The sequence below is a fragment of the Synchiropus splendidus genome, chromosome 4 (assembly GCF_027744825.2).
Source record: "Synchiropus splendidus isolate RoL2022-P1 chromosome 4, RoL_Sspl_1.0, whole genome shotgun sequence".
NCBI classification, from domain to species: domain Eukaryota; kingdom Metazoa; phylum Chordata; class Actinopteri; order Syngnathiformes; family Callionymidae; genus Synchiropus; species Synchiropus splendidus.
Window position 1 is genome coordinate 9,650,551 of NC_071337.1, and position 19,238 is coordinate 9,669,788.

The 19,238-nt window shown below is 41.5% G+C and overlaps 2 protein-coding genes and 1 non-coding gene across 3 annotated transcripts in view; all 3 read left to right on the plus strand.

The window, feature by feature from the left end:
• LOC128758223 (3-hydroxyisobutyrate dehydrogenase, mitochondrial-like) overlaps nucleotides 1–13,185 on the plus strand; it is a 70,627-nt gene extending 57,442 nt beyond the window's left edge. Inside the window, exon 8 of the mRNA XM_053864155.1 lies at nucleotides 12,632–13,185. Coding sequence (XP_053720130.1) covers nucleotides 12,632–12,664 — 33 coding nt within the window. The 3' untranslated portion in view covers nucleotides 12,665–13,185. The remainder of the gene's footprint in view (nucleotides 1–12,631) is intronic.
• Nucleotides 1,092–1,164, plus strand: trnaf-gaa (transfer RNA phenylalanine (anticodon GAA)). The gene has a single exon. It is a non-coding gene; the product is annotated as a tRNA-Phe (tRNA).
• Nucleotides 13,186–13,274: 89 nt separating the features above from the next.
• LOC128758224 (homeobox protein Hox-A11a-like) lies at nucleotides 13,275–16,068 on the plus strand. The gene is made up of 2 exons (XM_053864156.1): nucleotides 13,275–13,978; nucleotides 15,295–16,068. Exons 1-2 carry the CDS (start codon nucleotides 13,300–13,302, stop codon nucleotides 15,525–15,527), a joined length of 912 nt encoding a protein of 303 aa, XP_053720131.1. The 5' UTR covers nucleotides 13,275–13,299; the 3' UTR covers nucleotides 15,528–16,068.
• Nucleotides 16,069–19,238: the final 3,170 nt, after the last annotated feature.

Consider the following 19,238-nt stretch of genomic DNA (forward strand, 5'->3'; position numbering starts at 1 on the left):
TGACTTTCCGTTTTATTACAGCTTGACATCAATATAAAATAGAAAAATTAAGACATTAGATTACGTTTCTCGAGCAATTCGTTTGATGCATTTTGCAACACCACGCTTTCAAGCATCATTTTGTAGGATGAAATAAAGGGTCTAATCTCGTCTGTAATGTATGCTTTTGCATCTTTCCAAATCAAAACATGGCGCGTCGTGGTGTTTAGCATGTGGAATAAGTTTCTAAATGTACTATATATGCATATGTAGCCAGCACCAATCTAAATACACGTGTATGAAAATATCATTTTTAGTGACTTGATTCTATTTTATGGGGAAAATTTGACTGAATAGGGCAAAACAGATTGTTTTCCTCTCCTAAATTATGCTGTTTGATTTCTGTCGGGGTACCGATATAAAATTTGCAATTTATTTCTGTTTCATATATTTGAACTTTACGCCTTACTGTGGCGATGCTTTTTTTTTTTTTTTTTTTTTTTTTAGAAACATCGGATTATACGTATAATGTGGACTGTTAAGTTGGCTACTCGGATGTCTTGACCAACCCAGATGGATTCGTAATTACCCAGTTTTTCTTCCACTGCGTTGTTTAGAGCGTCTTGTGGCGTGCGGGAGACGCGCCGTTAATCTTAAAAGGGAAAGAAACGTTTACATTATTGTTTTTGAGGTGGGACACATGAGACATTATGAATAAAGTGACACAGAAAACGTGAATATCATCGACTCCTCTTGATTTTTTTTAGTACTTGCACAACTATATGGTTCCGCATTCCAAGTGAGTTTTGTGACCAAGTAATGTAGGTGGGTTGATGCAAATCATTATAAATGGGCCGATGAACTGCGCTCGTCTGTGTTCATGAAGAGCAGGAGGCAGGGGGTGGAGTCGCAGCGAGCCACATTCACTACCGTAATGACGCCATGCAGACGCACTGCGTCACTGTCGACTGCAGACTTTGAGTTAGTTCTGAAAGAAGCTCTCAATGCGCGTTGTTATTAACGATCGGAGCGGCGGTCAGAAACACGCTGCAGTTCACGGTCGCTACATCAGGAAGTAAACCCTGCCGTGCCATTGGGGTTATTGTCAGGGTGCCGAAATAGCTCAGTTGGGAGAGCGTTAGACTGAAGATCTAAAGGTCCCTGGTTCAATCCCGGGTTTCGGCAGCAGTCACTTGGAGTGACTTACATTTTCACGTGTAGGCTCCTTGTTTATTAAAATTGTGGATGGATTTGGATCAAATATTCAGGAATGTGTGAGAAGCCGAAAGAAGGAGTTCAGAAAATGTGTGAGATTCTTCGATGAACAAATAATTCCATTTTGGGAGCCACCCGATCACTCTCTGTATCCAGGAATTTTCTAAATGGAGATTGTGTTCCAGTGAAACTGAGTTGCTCTCTCTCTTAGTGCTTTTCTCATTTTATTTATTTATTTTCTGTTCGTCATTGTGATCCAACTGATGTTTAGTCAATAAGGAAAATGCACACGTATTCCTATCCAACTTTCTGATTTGTATTTATTCACTTTATTTTATGAATCATAATAAGTGTATGTGGTTTACATCCAAAACGTTATTTTTGCATGACCTGCAGCACTTAATCAATTAAAAATCCATATTCCCAATGAAGTGGACAGAAACGATGGCTTGATTGTTTTATTAACCAGTATTTTTTAAATTAAAAAAGTGTTGATTTAATGTTAATCGGAATTCATTAAAATCTGATTTTCTCCCTTAAATACTAACGTCCCTCAAGAGACGCCGAAAAACACTTCTGACAGAAATCACTGGGAGCAAAACATGGGTCTGAAACGCTCTTGGTGGGCGAAAAAAAACGAAACCATTCTCATTGGTTCGCTGGCTAGCAGGAAGACTCTGATTGGCTCGTTGGTGATCAAAACAAAGCGACAAGTCCCGCCTTCCCTTTGGAACTTGATTGACGTCTGCTCCAGTCGACTCCACCGGCGCAATCCTTGACCTCTGCTGCCACACTGTGGACGCTAAGTTTATCACAGCTACTTCATTTCGGGCACATCAATTATTCAGTCGCTCGTACCACAGATCAATAAGTGGCGGTGAGATGGCGTCAATAATTACCACTTTTGCAGTTCATGAAGACAGTGATTTACAGTGTGTTAATGTACATGTATTTATCAGTTGTGGTACATATGATATCGGAATAAGGAGGTTACATAAATACTCCCTCCCCACTTCTTAACGTCTGATCATGGTGAGCTGCCCTGCACTCCTCTCTAAAAACGTCTCTGAACCACTGCTCCTTGTTTATAGCTCACACTGCAGGGTAAACAATCAGCTTCCGTTGACACTGTGCATTCCTGCTTCACATGGGTGGTCATGTGATGTGACCTCCATATATGGAAGTGCTGCTCTTCTCTTTACTTTTCGTTAATGGCAGGGAAAAAAAACAGGTGGAAACCGGTGAAGTAACAGTCTACAGTGTTGATCTGCTTATACCTAGAGCAGTCTGAAGTATCTGCACTGAGATCATACTCTGAAGCATGAACTTTTGCTCTAACCTGGAATGAACCTTCACTCCTTAAACATGTCTGCACTTCAGCACCCAATATGATGCCTAATGTATGCTACACCTTTTACATACAACTCTGCCATACTAATACAACCGACTCCTCAATGTGTCTGTCATGACACGGTCTCAACAATTCAGATCATAAATATGTCACACAATTGTTTTGAAATTTGATATAGATTTCCTTGATAACACAACTATCTCAACTATCTATGTAAATGCATAGCTCTAAAACACACATTACTAACCCTAATTGTACATGATGTTGTGTCCAAGTAACTCATCTGGCATCTCAGTAATACACCTTAAACATGCAGTCTTTATACCTGAAGGTAAAGCTGTTTAAAAATAAGAACTGTGCTGCATTCTTGATGCAACCATCCTTCTTGAGTATTCATGCTTCATATTCTACCTTTAGCACACATGCTACTATATGTTTGCTATCATATTCTTGCTTCTTTCAACACATATCTGCTTTCTCCATGATACTCCATGTATTTGAAAGGCTTCCAACCTTTATATCCAATGCACTTTGATTGAGTTAATAATACACTTTGCACTCAGTACGCACCAGCTTGTTAGTTAGTACACTGTACTATAAAAAAAACAGTGAATGAGTCACCTTCAATGGAAATATTGTGTGTTCTTCATTCGTCATTTGTTAAAGCGGCCGCAGCCTGCATTCCCCACTTTTCTCATGCAAATGTCTAAGACTGTTGTAGGTGAAAGCACCATATTGTGAAGTTGGTATATAGTATTTTCCTGTTCCCTATTCTCATAAATGTTCAGCCATGTGACTGGAGAGATCAGAGTTTCTGATGACCCTGTGTTAACTCCGCCCTCCCTGCGCTACACACGTTGCCCTGCAGCAAGGAAATCTGACAGACTTTGTTTCTAAATCATGTTTTTTTTACATGTTTTTAAGACAAACAACTATCCTCATTAAAAGCAGTAATTTCTAAGATTCTCAGCCAATAGTCGTTGCAAAGGCTCGAGACACACGTGTCCAGAATCTTCAAGTAACGATTTGGAGATGAGCAGACGTCAGACTGAGTGGCTTCACAGCTGCTGGTAAACGATTTGTGGCTTACATTGCCAATGTACACAGAGCAGAATGGGGATGGAGAATGTTTATTTGAATTTGATTTGACAGTCTTAGATTCTGGGATGAGCCACAACACTGGGCCTTTTGAATCCTCAATGTGCGGCGGGCAGTGTGTGGAAGTGTCGTGACATCTGGCATCTAAAGAACTTTCAAAAGACATTGAATGCCAAAATATTCAGATGTTTTTTCTGTTGTTTTCTTTTTCTGACCAATTGGAACGGTGGAGGCGTGGTCACGGGCAAGACTTCTGAATCCTTCCAAATCATATCTGATATGTGCGGCAAAGAACCCCTTTACTTAATACTATTACTTTCACTATGTATGTGCTACATTGTTATTACGCTTTATGTATATAAAAATAGCTTTAAAACAAACCTAACATTCAGTGCTACCTAAAAACAAGTGACTGGTACACTTCTCAATAGCTTCACTCTAAAAATAGCGAAATATTTCACCTTTAACAGCATCTGTTATGTTGTTGATACATGCAGGTACTTGCTTTCCAGTGATAATATTACCATCTGGCTTGTACATTATACCAGGTTAGCATGTTTGCTTGTAGCATGCGCTGCTATGGCTGTTGCTCAGAAGGCAGAATGATGGTTTACATCCAATTTACTCAGACTGGAAATAATAGCAATGGATTTGGGTAAAATCCCTAGTTTTTTGGGCTGTTTATACTTTTTCTGGGTGCGTAGCCCCCCAGTCGCATGGCATTTACAAACATAGTACAACTGTTCATCCATCCCCACTAAAGCATTTGTCACTGGAACAAAACATCCACACAAATGGCTGGACAGAGGTTTTGTCAATATGAAAACGGAAAAAAGTATTTTCAATCAAGGATGTCTTTTTCTCAATAGTTCATCCAGATGCGCACAATAACATACGCAAACTGTTTCAGAATTTGCTAAAGTCTGTCTCTGCATGCTAAGGTGTCATTAATCCGCTAGCATGTAGTCGATACATTTATTTACGTTCTTTGGCAGTAAAAAAAAAAAAATCAACAGCCAGAATTAATGTATTCTTTCGAGCGATAGCACTATCGTTCCTCATTGAGACATGCCAACCACAACTGTTGTCACATTGTGTTTTCTGCTTTTAGATCCGCCACCCACTATAATTCAATAATGCAACTTTATTTATGTGCTCATCTTGGTTAATAGTAAAACTGTGACACACCTTTGATACTTAATTAGTATCAGTATTAAGATATTAACAACTTTCATAGTGGACATACAAGGTCTTGTAACCACCTTACCATTAATACATGCACGTTGACTTCTAAAAATACTAAATACTGTCTCTCTTCTTTTTAAAAAATAAATGCTACCGTGTTCACACAAAGCCTTTGATATACAAGTGCAATACATGTGCGAGTATACACAATCACAATACAGTATGATCCACATGTACTGCGTTGCTAACACAGGTGACGTTTACTCTCGCATAATGATTCACTCTCAATGCAAATCTGTTTTGTTCTTTACATACCTGACACTCAAGCCGCCTCCATAGGACATATTTAACTACACACCTTCACTATACACTGTGCTATGCTACCAATAATACACTTTATGTAATGCAGAAGATTCCATTTTGTCAGCTTATTTCACTGAGATGTGAGGTCCTGAGGCTGTTTGAGCCAGTTATAATAATCTCCATCTGGTCTTGGGACTGCCACTTGGGCTGCTCCCGAGTTAAAGCACCTATAAAACCTCTGGAGGAATGTGACCGCTTGGCATTCTTGTGAGCCACCTGAACCACCTCCACTGGCTCTTGTTAGAGCCTCTTTGCTCCGCAGAAGGAAACCCCATTTAGCCACTTGGAACCTCAGCCTGGATCTTTTGTTGCTGTCTCAGATATCACAACATGAGGAGATGATTTTTGGTTAACATGGTAGTTGCCACGAAGAGAACACAACCTCCTCTTGGGCAGTTCTTCTTGTCCCAAAATAAATCACAAGATTAAAAAAATAAATCCTGAGACTAAAAGAAGTATTGTAACATGCTAAGTTCATATTTTGCCAACATCAGATGACTTGATCCTCATTCTCACGCTTCACACAGCTGCAAACTGTTGTTGAAGAGTTGAAGCTATCCTCGCCTAAGAACGGCTAGTGATCATAATAAGTGAGTGTATTCATCTATTCCATCTTCAGCCATAAACATAAGCATGAATAATACACACTGTAACTAAACTGCAGCGTCAGCAGTTGTTTAAACCATCAAGCTATTGATTAGGTCCCTGTCTCGGCTTCATTTCCATTTCGCCTCCTGGGCACCGCAGATGTGCTTTTAACAATACCCCCTTCACACACACTGTACTGCCCTGATAATTAACAAAACTAAAATACACATTCCAATGCTGACCCAACTGGGATTATGACCAACTTGGCGATAAAAGAGATTTAAATCAAGAAAATACAATAGAAATCATATTGTATAACGGTGCTGCACTTGTTACACACCTGTAATACACAAATACGACCCAATACACGCAGATAATATATAATATAAAATACAAGATAGAGAAATTTCCAGTTACAATGATTTAGAAGGAATAAATGGTAGTTGTCCCCCTGCCTTATACACGACACTAATAACACACAAAAACTCCCCAAATAAAACACTGACAACACACATTATCTCCTCAAAATCCTGCCGCTATTTTAACCCTGTACTATGGCATGTAATGGCCCTGCAACATTCACTTGATAAATGCACTTTACGCACACACCTGTAGTCTTCCAATTACTGCAATGGTACACAATTCACCATTTGTTCTCATGTGCCACACTAACAAAGCTGTGATTCAATACTCACTCTGGGTAAAGAACCTTTTTTGAATCCCTAAATATCTCCCACACTTGCTGCAACCATGCTAGCTTCTTACTACACGCACACTGTACACATTATGAAAACATAACACGCTGATGTATCATGATAATACACATTATATATATGCATACTGCGATGGATGGGTGTAATAATGCGACCTCTCTGTCATGCTCATGACCCATTATAATAGTACACTGAAGAACTGATCATCCTTCCACGATCGGCGATATATGTAGCTTAAACCCATCTGCAAGTAAAAAAAAAGATCATAGTACAATTAAACACTGGGAAATACAATCCACTGAACTCCCTGATTTTGTTTTGTTTTTTTTAAACAACCACTGCAACTCGATATCTGTGGCTCACCGACGGTGAACATATTCTGTTCTCAAGTCATCGAAATGTGTGTCTATGTCGGTGTCTAATTTTGCGTCACTATTAATAATCCATACATGTAAAAGACACGCTCACTGCAGATAATCAGAAATGTTTTAATCTTTATTGTGACGTATAGACATGTATAACTCCTTTCTATGGCACGTACAAATGAAATCACAATCTAAATGAAGTAGTACTGCGCCTGATATAAAAAATGATTCTCTGCTGCGACATATTCAAAAGACAACATGCTAAAACTCGTACATGAGATCAGATATTATCCTTAGTCTCCCGCCGGCCTGGCCGCTGCGGCCGAGCTGGAGACCTTGACCGACAGAGGAAACGTTCGCGTTGCGTTTGGCGGTCATGTACTCCGTTTCGGCTTTGACAGAAAATACCGAAAAAAAACATCTTGATGCTTTGATGAAAACGTTCATCACAGTGCTGCCTCTGACTGAATTATATTGCAGTTCTGATGAGTATAGAGTATCTTAAATATTGTGGCCAAAACATGTTTGAAATACCTTTTACGCACCAGTTTTACGCAGCGTTGTTGACACTCAAGTGCAAATAAAATGGAGCGTGTGCGTATTTGTACAGAGCTAATTTTAATTTTAAATTCCAAGCCGTGTGTTGAAAAAAAGGGTTTCATATATTCTAAAATCAGCGGTAAACAAAACTGTGTGATTTCACACTTGTGTGCATTTGAATTTAAGCTTTCTTATGTGTGTTTCATCACTTTAAAATGAGGTAATAAATATCACATTTGCCAAGTGTACCTGGCTCCCAGCTTTAGAAGAACATGGGATGCGTTTTCTGTGTTAGCTAAGCGTGTTTTTCCGATCCAATCCCGTGCGGGAATATATTCAGTGAAATGTGAATTTCTGCTTCAAAAATAAGGAAAAACAATTCTATCACACATAAAGCAATTCCTAAATAATCTTGGCATCTGATCCCAAAACTCCTAATTTGCCATCCAGTATGTAAAATCCACTTGACGTCCCTCCTCCGTGGTTCCGCTCCTCCTGCGTCTTGTCAGCCAGACTTCACCGTGATCCCCGCCGCGCCGCAGACTCGCCCGTTGACCGTGGATTTGGCTCTTGTGTGGTCCGGCGGTCCCCACTCACGTCGTCGCCATCACTGCCGCGCCACTTTCCTGTCACGCGTGGATAAATCAACAGACCAGCTCCTGATTTAACGCTTATTTTTCCCTCCAGCTCTGATTTCTACCTCTGATTGGTTCGCGCTCCAGTCAGACGAGGTTAAACCCCCACCGCGGATCCGGCCCACTCTCCACTCGATCAAATTCACTCACGCCGGCCACTCAAGTTCAACAACAAGGTTTGCTTTTACCAAAACAACAAACATACTTTTCTACTAATTTGCGTCACCTGCCCCGTGTTTGGATGGAACATCTCACGCGCTTTGTGCGTGAATTATTCCTCCTCTACCTAAACAAACACAGCAGTCAAACTCACCCATTGCTTCTTTTTCCTTTCTTTTCTTTTTTTTTTTTTTTTTACTCTGGGACTATCCCTAGGAGGTTCCTTTTGAGAAACGCTCGATTCGCCTATTTAGCTTTCACAACCCGAGGGCCTACCTGGCGTGGTGCTCCATTCCCCACTGAGGACTGTTCGATCAGTGCCCACGAACTGGGCCTAGATCCCAAAAGTTCCCATGATTAAAGTCTGTTTGTTTCCCTGAAACGAAAGTCTGAATCTGCACCTCGAGCGATGTCTGGTTTTATTCAGCCAGAAGTCCATGTGCGTGTAGCTTTGATCCGAACACATGCGCTTTGATACTAGCTTGGTTTCTGCATCTGTCTCTTAAACATATATCAACGCTGTGCATTGGGATTATAAAAATAAAGTATCTGTCAAATTACTTGAGACATCTTCATACGGCTCACACACCCTAACACCTTTTGGGGCATTTAAAAATTCGTTCGTTTGCTATACTTTGTTAATATTAAGTTTGCGTCAAGTGCCAAATGACGTCCGACTTAGCATCTACTCGTTTACTCCAAAACTACACATCAATAGTGTCATATTTACCCATCAATTTCATTCGGCAACTCTCGATTCTCATACTCAATATGTGTCAATATTTTTATTTCATATCTCTGAATTTCTGACAGGACAACTTAGGACAATAAGAGCGCACATTTACGCACCGACGAATAGCATATCCAGGTGTGTAAAAGGATGGCGAGAGTGTGTGTGTTTAAAGTGTCTGCGCTGACTAACAATGTCTAAATCCCTATTTAAAGTATCTAATATTTCCAAAAGTTTAAAATCATTTAGCATCGCAAAGGTAAATTTTTATCTGGGAAAATTACATCTAAATTGATTGTAAACCTGTAAAGTATATACGTCTTGTCGTGTGTGACATTATACCCATCTTTACTTTCACCGCGATATACATGAAGGCGTATAACCTAAACATGTATTTTTTTTAAAAGCTTATTTCAGGTTGCATATTTTCTTAGCAAGAGCAGACTTCCGTAACGTTTACGCATCACTTTAAACACTTTACTACACAATGAGTGATTCTTTCCTGATACGCACCAAATATTCCCCATCCGAAAGACGGAATACTCTCATTTATGGAAGTTTTAATGCGTCGACATTCATGTTTCTTAAATGCGTTTCCAATCACTTATTTCTGTATTTAAAACAACAGGATTCCTGATTATTATTTTAACGACCTGTGTCGACTTAATGGCTCATATCACGACTATGCAATTCAAGTGACGATAAATAGCTCCTTATATTAAGGTGAAACTGTATTTTCCTGTGGTTTTAGCTCGTGTGTCGCCTTATATTTAATGCAAGTACGAAACATTGCATTGTGATGACATAGTACACTACTGACATATAAAGTCTCCCGGTAAAAATTCAACAATATTTCAAATTACAGCTCAAATTTAGGTGCTAAACCTTTGGGCTACAATGGGGGAGTATGTGTTGCCGTGCTCGTGTCACATTTCGCAATATCACAGACCTGCATCCTTTTTTGCAGGTGAACAACTACAACAACAACGTGGCGAATGCGCACCACTTTACCAAAACATATTTTGCTGCGCGCAATGTGAACCATACTTGGTGGACTAGTCGTGTTCTGGTGTTATTAAATGCGTCCTCTAACTCCTGAATATCATTTTACGTATCTTCTTTTACGCACAAATCGTTAACAAATCGCAGTAACTTGGGCGCACATTATCCAAGTGAAGTGCTGCAACCCAATGCGTGTCTAAGTGCAAAGGCAATTTAAGGAATTCCATCCGGGGCACAGACGGCCCTTTGCTCTCCGAGACCCTCTCCCTCCCCCGAACTTGAAGTCGACCGTTCACACGAAGCTTTGAATTTGAGCGCAGCAGAGAACACAACAGATCCACACAAACAAACACATCTTTAATCACGTTTCCCCTCCGAAACAGTTTGACACTAAATAGATGTACCTTGGCTGTTACGAGTCGAAGGTTTCCCGCTGCTCTGACTTTGGATCCTTGTATGTGGCGACTTCCTAACACGCTTGGTCAGTTTGTGGTGTCTGTCTGGCCCTGGAGGGGGTTGAGAGGGGAGGGGGGGAGCAGCAGAATACTATAGCGGCTATAAAAACGCAGGTCTGTGCAGAGAAGGCTGCGGGTTTTCCTGCAGCATCCTGTGCTCAATTACCGCGTCAATACCCCAAACACTGGTCATAGAACTTGTCTGGATTGCCAGAGAGGTGGAGCGAGCCTTAGAAAAGACACTATAGACTCGTTTGTGTCCCCACGCAGGCTCTTCTCTGCTTGATCGCGCACTGCTTGGTGCATGTGTGTTCGACACTTTACAAGGGTTTTACTTCCCTTCAGGATACAGGCAGCAGAGCCATGTGTTTGGGTGGTAGAGGGGTCCCTGACCAGCCGTGGGGGTCTTAATCCAGGTCTCTCATTCACAGCACATTAGAGTCAGGTTGCATGGCCCCCAAAAATCCACTTCCACGGTGGCCTCAGAAGTGAGCTTGAGACCAAGCGTGTGGGAAACACGTTGGGTTACACACAGTGCGACCTTTTAATGTGAAATGTTTCCGGAAGTGTGAAAGCACATGTACAGAGTTTATTTTGCTGGAGTGTATTCAAAGATCAGAATATAGTGAGATGAGTAATTTTAGAGTTCCTCGGCAAAACAGTCGTGCGTAAAAGTGGGACAGATTCCACTCGTGTTCGTGCGTAACACACACATATCTAAACCCTCAAAATTAACTGTTATGTATATAAAAATAACTTGTTTTGGAGGGTCAAGTCAAGGTCTTTTAACTTGAGAGTCCGCCCAGCGACATGTTAATTATTTTAGTTTTGGAGAAACTTCGCTTCGGCAGTCTTCCTTTTTTTTTTTTGTTCGTTACTGAAACAGAAGACGTTGGACATTTTTCAACTTTAGAAATCTTCAAGAAGATTGTCTGCCGTGATTCGTTGGCAATATTTGTGGCCTCTATCTGGGAAGGGCGTGTTCTGAAGTCAAATTAATATTTGGAGTCAGTGCTTAACATCATTACTCGTTGATCTGGTCACATTTTGTGCGCTCAAATGGACAATTGTGTGATAACAAATCTCAAGGCGCCAGACGTTCGCCAGCATGAGTTCCACTCAATAAGTCAGTTCCATTTTTAAGAATTAATATAGCTCTTTTTTTTTTTTATAACATTGAGCGCGCGCGTCCATCAAAACCGAATGCGCCAACTTCAAAATGTGTTGTTTCTGGTCTTCCTGGACGGTCCAGCTGAAACATGAGCCGCTACTTTGAACATGACCCTGATAACCAAATGCCCACTGAGCCAAACGCTGCCTTGTAAAAACCACAAATGATTTCTAAAACTCGGAGATAAACGGCCCGTGTCTTTTCTCTGATCCAGATCATAGCCGCCAGAGATATAGGGGGCACATTTGACGAGGCCCACATGATTTTTTTCCCCTTCTTCTTCTTCTTTTGCGGGACACACGATGATATACTTAATAGTTTGTCAACATTCATTCAACATCCACGCGAAATTTTGAAATGACGTTGCCCTCATTCAGACTTCATGGTTTTGCTACCTTGTGCGTAAATGCAGCAGGTTTATTCGTCAACCACTGAGTAGTTCATTTCGTGAGGCGACGCTCGTCTTTGTTATTGTCAGTCCTAATAACAGAGTATTTTTTTTTCTTTCCTCATTTAAACGTCCTGTATTGTTCTGCCATGTACGAAATATGTTTTTAGTTTGTTTGATTCACGAATTAACTTGCTAAAGAAAAATGGAAGTAGCTCGGTCCATTTCACCGTTTGGTCTGCACGGAATATTAAAATAGACATTCGCCACATTCGTAGTATTGTCAACGTGCAAGCTTTCAAATGTGAACAAAAAATACTTGCCAGTCTTGCACCAACAACCGCTGTAAAATGTGCGTCAAGGTTTATCCTGTTTGCGTCAGTCGACTTTTCTCTCGTTTTTTTCCCTCTCTTTCATTATAAGTAAGAAATAAACAGTTTATTTCTGAGTTCGTTGGTATTTGCGTGCTGTTTTCTGTCCCGAAACCCACCCGTCCTGCTAATATTGAACATTTTGTGACTGTTGCGTCAGTTCTCGCTCGATACAAGATTTGTGCGTAAATGTGAAGCCAGATTTGTCTACGACTGACTACAAATGACAAATGACATTTTTCGAACTGTGTGTTTTAGAGGCGCTTGTTTTTTTGCATATTAAATGCGTGTTTTGTATCATCTTCTTCATTTTGTCTTTGCAGTCTAAAAGTTGGCACCTCACCGACATCGCTTGAAGGTATTTGGAATGGTTCCTGAACGCGTGTGTTTGCGTGCACGCTTTGATGTAGCAGTGCAATATATAATGGAATGTAAAGGTAAACACATATTCTTCAGATGATCCAAGAGTAAACATGGCTCAACTCTGAAGTGCCACTTTAGCACCTCGATTTCAGACACCAATTGATCTGATCAGTAGTTGATAATAAAAGTTGACAATTCAGAAACACTTCCTTGATGTCGCAACAGCTTAAATAATGGCTTCCCCAAATGGAATGTCTATATCAGGGTAGGAGATGAGCGTCGTGCAGGTTTGTTGTTGTAACGAGTCATGAAATGTGATGTTCGTTCGCGCAAAAGAAAGAAAAGAGCGATTAAACCCGCGAGTAAAGACGAATAAACTTGAACTAATTGGACTCGTCGATTAACTACCAATGTCAAGCGTAGCGCGCGCGCGCGCCCCCACTCCCCGCGCGTTACACACCGAGGCGCTGTCAATATCGGTCACGTGACCGCCTCCTCCGATGGCTCTCTCCACGTCAGCTCACGTCTCTAAATTTGTGCTGAACCTGCGTGAAAGAGGAGCAGGCGCCTCTGAGCCATGTCCACGGCGTCTTCGCGGGAATTGAAGCCCAACACCAGGTTGTAGAGGATGGATTTTGACGAGCGAGTCCCCGTCGGATCGAACATGTATTTGCCCAGTTGTACTTATTACGTCTCGGCGGGGGCAGATTTCTCGGGTCTTCCCTCGTTCCTGTCCCAAACCCCGTCCACCCGCCCCATGACTTACTCCTACTCGTCCAACCTGCCGCAGCCGGTCAGGGAGGTGACGTTCCGGGAGTACGCGGCCATTGACGCGTCCGGTAAATGGCCGCACCGGGGCAACCTTGCCCAGTGCTACCCCGCTGCTGAGGACATGGTGCACCGGGACTGTCTGTCGGCGCAGTCCGCCGCCGTCGACATGTTCGGCAAAAGCAGCCCGGCGGCGGCAGCAGCAGCAGCTTTCCACCCGCACCACCACCACCACCACCACGCCAGCTCCGCCGGTGCCGCCGCCGCCGCCGCTGCCGCCGCCTCCAACTTCTACGGCTCCGTGGGCAGGAACGGGGTCCTGCCGCAAGCCTTCGACCAGTTCTACGAGACCGCGTACGGAAACGCGTCAGAGAACTCGTCCGCCAGTGGGTTCTCTGCGGAGAAGAGCGCGGCCAAACAAAGCAGCTCCGCGCCGGAGGACGCGCCCTCTTGCCGGGACAGCGAGACCAAGGAGAGCCGGGAGGAGAGCAGCAGCCCCGAGTCGTGTCCCGGTGCCACTGAGGAGAAATCCAGCAGCAGTACGTACTCAAGTCATCACCTCGCTTCTGAGAGAAAGTTTGCAATGTAGCGCGCTGCTGTTAACATTTTTATATGCTGTTTTATAAGCATATATAAGGTTTATAGAGGGCCCAGAGACCCCCCCCACACCCCCAACTAAACTTTGTTATAAACTGCAGGATCACGTGTTTGGAAATGAAATTGGCCGTGAAGGACATAAGCAGTGTTATATTCTTCTTCATGACATTTACAAAAACAGTCATAAAGGCGAGCCGGTGACGCTCAGTCAGTCAACATGGCTCGGTATTTTTGTACTTTTCTGTTAGAGCTCTCAAGCACTAGGTGAACATTGCCTTTCTTTCAGTCATTGTAGACAGAACTTTATTCAAAACGCAGGTTTAAGTGAGCAATATGTGATTTTTATATATATTTAATGTAAATAATTAAAGGTAAGGCCAAAAATAATGATATCTTGCGCCCACTATATTCATGCTTATAACAGCACATTATTTTGGATCTGCAGTGTAGCAGCATTTTTGCTCAAATCTGAGGAGTCTCCTTTGAATGTAGTCATGACACTAAGACGCACAAGGTCAAAGTGCTGTTTGCAATGATTTGTTTGTTCTGCCAGCAGTGATCAAATATAAGGATGAGTGACGAATTAGTCTCTTTAGAATGAAATGGAGCGCTTACTTTGAAAAAAAAAAAGCATTCATTAAATTGTTATCAATTTTATGTTCCACTTCATTAGCTCATCATTCCAACCTTAAGCAAACATGTGTAGTGTGACTGTGTGAACCTACCTGCACTAAGTCATTGAACTACAACTAAAAATATAATCACATACAGTAAGAGCTAAAAGAAAAATCTATTGATATGAGTCGCCCGTTTTTTTTTTCTTTTTCTCACCAGTCACTCATGATAATTCGCCTTGGTGACTGAAAACTGAAGAGGGGCGCGTCAAAACTTAATGTATTGATATTAACCTACTACTGTTTTCTTTAAAACCTCCTTGTTTCATGGCTTCTTTGTGTTTACAGTCTGGCGTTTATTGGGTGTTGCCTCTAATTTAACGTGATGCTAACGCGCCTTTCTGGTTTCTAATCATCCAACTACTTATCTATATGCTAAAAGGAGCCAGAAAGATGCAAATAAGGACCTGAAAAAAAGTGGAAGGTCAAATCTAGCGTGCGCTACAATGCAGCAGATAGTAAATTATTCACAATGGGCATTAAATATGGACAGTACGGTAATTCGTAAATGCATGGCGCAGTATCTTTATGCGCACTGTTTAATATTCAGTGTCTCACTCAGACTGTCGCTTTTTTCTCTCCAGGTGGTCAGCGCACACGCAAGAAAAGATGCCCTTATTCCAAATACCAGATCCGAGAACTTGAACGAGAATTCTTTTTCAGCGTTTACATAAACAAGGAGAAGCGTCTCCAACTGTCCCGGATGCTCAATCTCACCGATCGACAAGTCAAGATCTGGTTCCAGAACCGACGCATGAAGGAGAAGAAACTGAACAGAGACAGATTACAGTATTACACCTCCAATCCTTTACTCTGAGAAGAAGAAGATGGGGTGGTCTTCACGTTTACATGATCTCTGAGCTGCTCATCGACATCCACGCGCTCAAGTGGTTCGTTTCAAGTTCGAGGAAGAGACTTGTTGGATGAGACTCTTAATCAAAAAAAAAAAAAAAAAAAAAAAAAAAACTTCTTCTCCAAAAACACGGAGAAGATTGCGGTCACGCTCGACCCAGGTGTATTTTGTAATCAAAAACTATGAGTATTATTGACATTTTTTTTGCTGTTTCAAACCAGAAAAAAGGAGGTTGGTAATAATTAAGCTTCAATACGAGTATTGGTGTGACCAAATAATGAAAGAATGTATTGTGTTTTTTGCGTGCTTATTTATTTTGTAGCCATTTGTTTACCACCGCGTATATAATGTCAAAAGTCCAATTCCTTATTGAAAAGACTTTGCCACAGATTTTATATTTTGTGTATCATGTGCTGATTCATGTGTGGAGACATGTCGTCAACATCGTTCAGCTCCATTTTCAGAATATTCACAGGGTTTTAATTGTCGAATACTTGCGCGGAATATTGCGGTTTCTGTTTTGTCAAATCAAAGCGATGCGTCAGGGGGAATCCACACGATTGTATTATACAATATTTGAAATAAACAACAATAATAATGAACTTATTTATGCACCACTTTAATATATATATTTTTTCTCTTGTTGTCAAAGAGGGATTGTAGCATGCAGAGCCATTTATGAATCTCGCCAAGAGATGAACATAGCGCAGAGTGTACAACACGCTTTTGAGATTGCTTTAATAGAGGGTGCGAGTCACAGTGAATAGTTGTAATCCATTAGTATAATCTGTAAAGATGATGGTTTTAGATTAATTTCTCACGTTATTTGTTTAATTTTAGTGTGTGTGTGTGTGTGTGTGAGGTGGCAAGTCAAAACTTCGCATTTTAATTGAATATGTCATCGTGGATTACACTGGTAGTTCCCTTGGAAGACTGGATTACAGAGATGGAGCTGCAGAGATTTTTCTTCGTGAAAGAAAACATTAGAAAACCTGAAATAGCATCGCGACGAGACACGCTTAATAAAGCGCGGAGCAGTCGAACAAAGACACATAAAAGCAGGTCAATAAAATGAGAAAGTGGAGGACGTTATTAATCACTGACAATGGTATTAAAATCCCAACTCTTAAATTCACTTTCATTTTCCTGTAGCGCACACGTTTAAATGTCGTGTGGGTGATCATAACTGAACATAAAATAGAAGTAACCATAACTAAAAATCTGGAACAAACTTTTAAAAATACACATGTGCTATTCAGTTTCATTGAACGTTGACAGTCGTATTTACTTCATGTGTAAATTGTGAGTGAAAATGAATGGATGTTCAAGTCAGTAGATGATGAAAAGACAATGAACTGGATGTCACTGGAACCAAGGAGACAGTGAGCTAATCATAAACACACAATAAAAAACGAGTCCAGTGGCAAAGTTCACTATTGGAAAGCAGAAGTTGAATATGGCTTGTATTTACACAGATGCCCGGAAGTTTCCCTTCACTGAGAGTGACTTTTACAGTAATTGAAGGAGATGGACAATGATGTTCTGAGTGAAGGATGCAGGCATGTTAGACCTGTTCGAACAACACATCTAGTCAATAAAGTCGCTCGACTCACATCGAATCAATATTCAATCAGGCCAGCGAACACACACGCGTGTGTTTGGTTTGATGGGCACATTTTGTTTTGAAGGCAAGGCAGGGATCTTCATGCTATCAGAGCTAGCAGGCCCGGCCTGATCACGTGAAGCATCACGTGCTTCCGCTCCGGGAAGAGCAGAAGACGCGTCCGCCGCTTCTTCCCTGACTTGTTCCGCAGGCCTGCAGCTTCAGGGTCGCCATGTTTGCAGTTGTTATCGCCGCGTTTATGGCGTCCAGCCGCAGCAGCGCATTGGCGTTCATATATGACAGTCAAAAGGGCCATAAACGCGGGAGGGGGGAGAGGCTGAAGTTTATGGTCTCCTCTCTCATCAGGCTTTAGTCCGGCCTTGCCTCGCGCATCCTTTACTGCGCGCTGGAATTCCGTCCCTAATTACGGGACATCCTCCCCCGTCGCCATGGCAACGCGGCCATAAAAGCCGTCTGAGAGTCTGGAGCGTTTGTGCAAATGGAGTGCGCTGCAATAAACCGTCTGAGACTCCAAGGTTATTAACTGTTACCAGGGAAGCGAGAGCAACGACACAGCTGCCGGACTTTTTGGGGGAGACGTGAGCGCTCGGGCTCCTTCAACTTCAGTCCACTGCTTCGGCCCCATTTATCCACATCAGCGCGCTGGTCAAGGCTTGGACCCTACTGTGGCGCGCCACCTGGCGGCGCTGTTGGCACCAATGTCACGGCCGAGGATCAGGTGAGCGCTGATTTTACTCTCTCACGCTGAATTTGAGCCATCAGAGCAAAATCACGGCTGATGTTGACTCTTAATTCTGTTTCAATTGTTGAACGTAAATCAAAGTTTGTCGTGATGTTTGCTGTCACCTGGTGCAAATCAATCATACTAAAATAAGACCAGAACAGCAATTGTGTGCTGTAAAATAACAATTTTAAAATAATAGATAAATACAGCGAGTAAGAGCCACTTTAACCAGCGAGGCTTTGGAGCTGTCGAGACAAAACCCCCTTTTGTTCTGACAGGTGTGTTTGGTCCAGTGAGAGCTTCAAAATGGAGACAGAAACTGTCTGTTAAAAACCTGCGGTGTTGTTGGTTTGAATTCAAGTTGCAAACTCATGACTTAAACAACAAACGCGGGATTTAGCGGCCAACTAGTTTAGTGCAAAGTAAATAACTGGTAAGTTGTGCTTAAACTACTCAAACGTGAAGATTTCAATTGTACATTTTTTTTTGCTAAGGATCATTTACAAGTCAGTCACAAGGTTAAATGAGTAAAAATCTGACATTTGTAACTAGTGTTCCTTAATTATAAAGGGGGATGGGGGGACACCAAAGCGAGCTTCCAACCAAGCCCCTGCACAGTTTAAACGGGTTAAACAATACTTTTATAGAAGTGATAGACTAATGCCTTTTGAAGACATGACACGTGCTGTTGTTTGGTTACAGCATCTTGTCTAATTTCCATCACCTGTTGAAAAAAATTAACAGACGTTTAAATTATTAATTTTGGCACTACGCGTGTTTGCTCAGATGAATAGTAAGTAGCACATTTCGCCTACAGCCTTTAAAGTATATTTCTTCTTTTATTTATTAATATTTGAATCTAATTGAATATATTTCATTTTATATTGCTCCTGATTGCAAATACATCCTTTAATGCTTTCTCTTTAAATTCATTTGATGGCTTTAACCCAACAGTATCAAGGTGTGTATAGAAACTTGGTGTCACATAGTACGTCAAGATTTTGTTAAAAAGAAACAAAACACTGATATATATTTAGAAATAGTTTACTCGGGGATTAAAAAAGGTTTCACGCTGATGAATCTTTTCCCCTTTGGGGATGACGGTGCCGTATTTCGTTGAATTGAGCATAGTTTTGAATCTGACTTTCACCTTCAAACTTCTGAGTGTCTCACGTTGACATATTTTCTTTTCTTTTCTTTTTTTTTTCTTATTAATTTAGAAGAGTTCAACTTCTGGATTGATCTGCATTCCAGCAGTGTGAAGGAATTCTGTGCGCAGTAGCTTTCCGGTGCTCGGGCTCTTCCTGGGGCCCTAATAAGGCGACAC

Coding starts and splice junctions, on each gene's coding strand:
- LOC128758224 (XM_053864156.1), top strand. CDS start 13,300: ATGGATTTTGACGAGCGAGTCCCCGTCGGATCGAACATGTATTTGCCC. Junction 13,979..15,294: donor TGAGGAGAAATCCAGCAGCA/GTACGTACTCAA, acceptor TTTTCTCTCCAG/GTGGTCAGCGCACACGCAAG.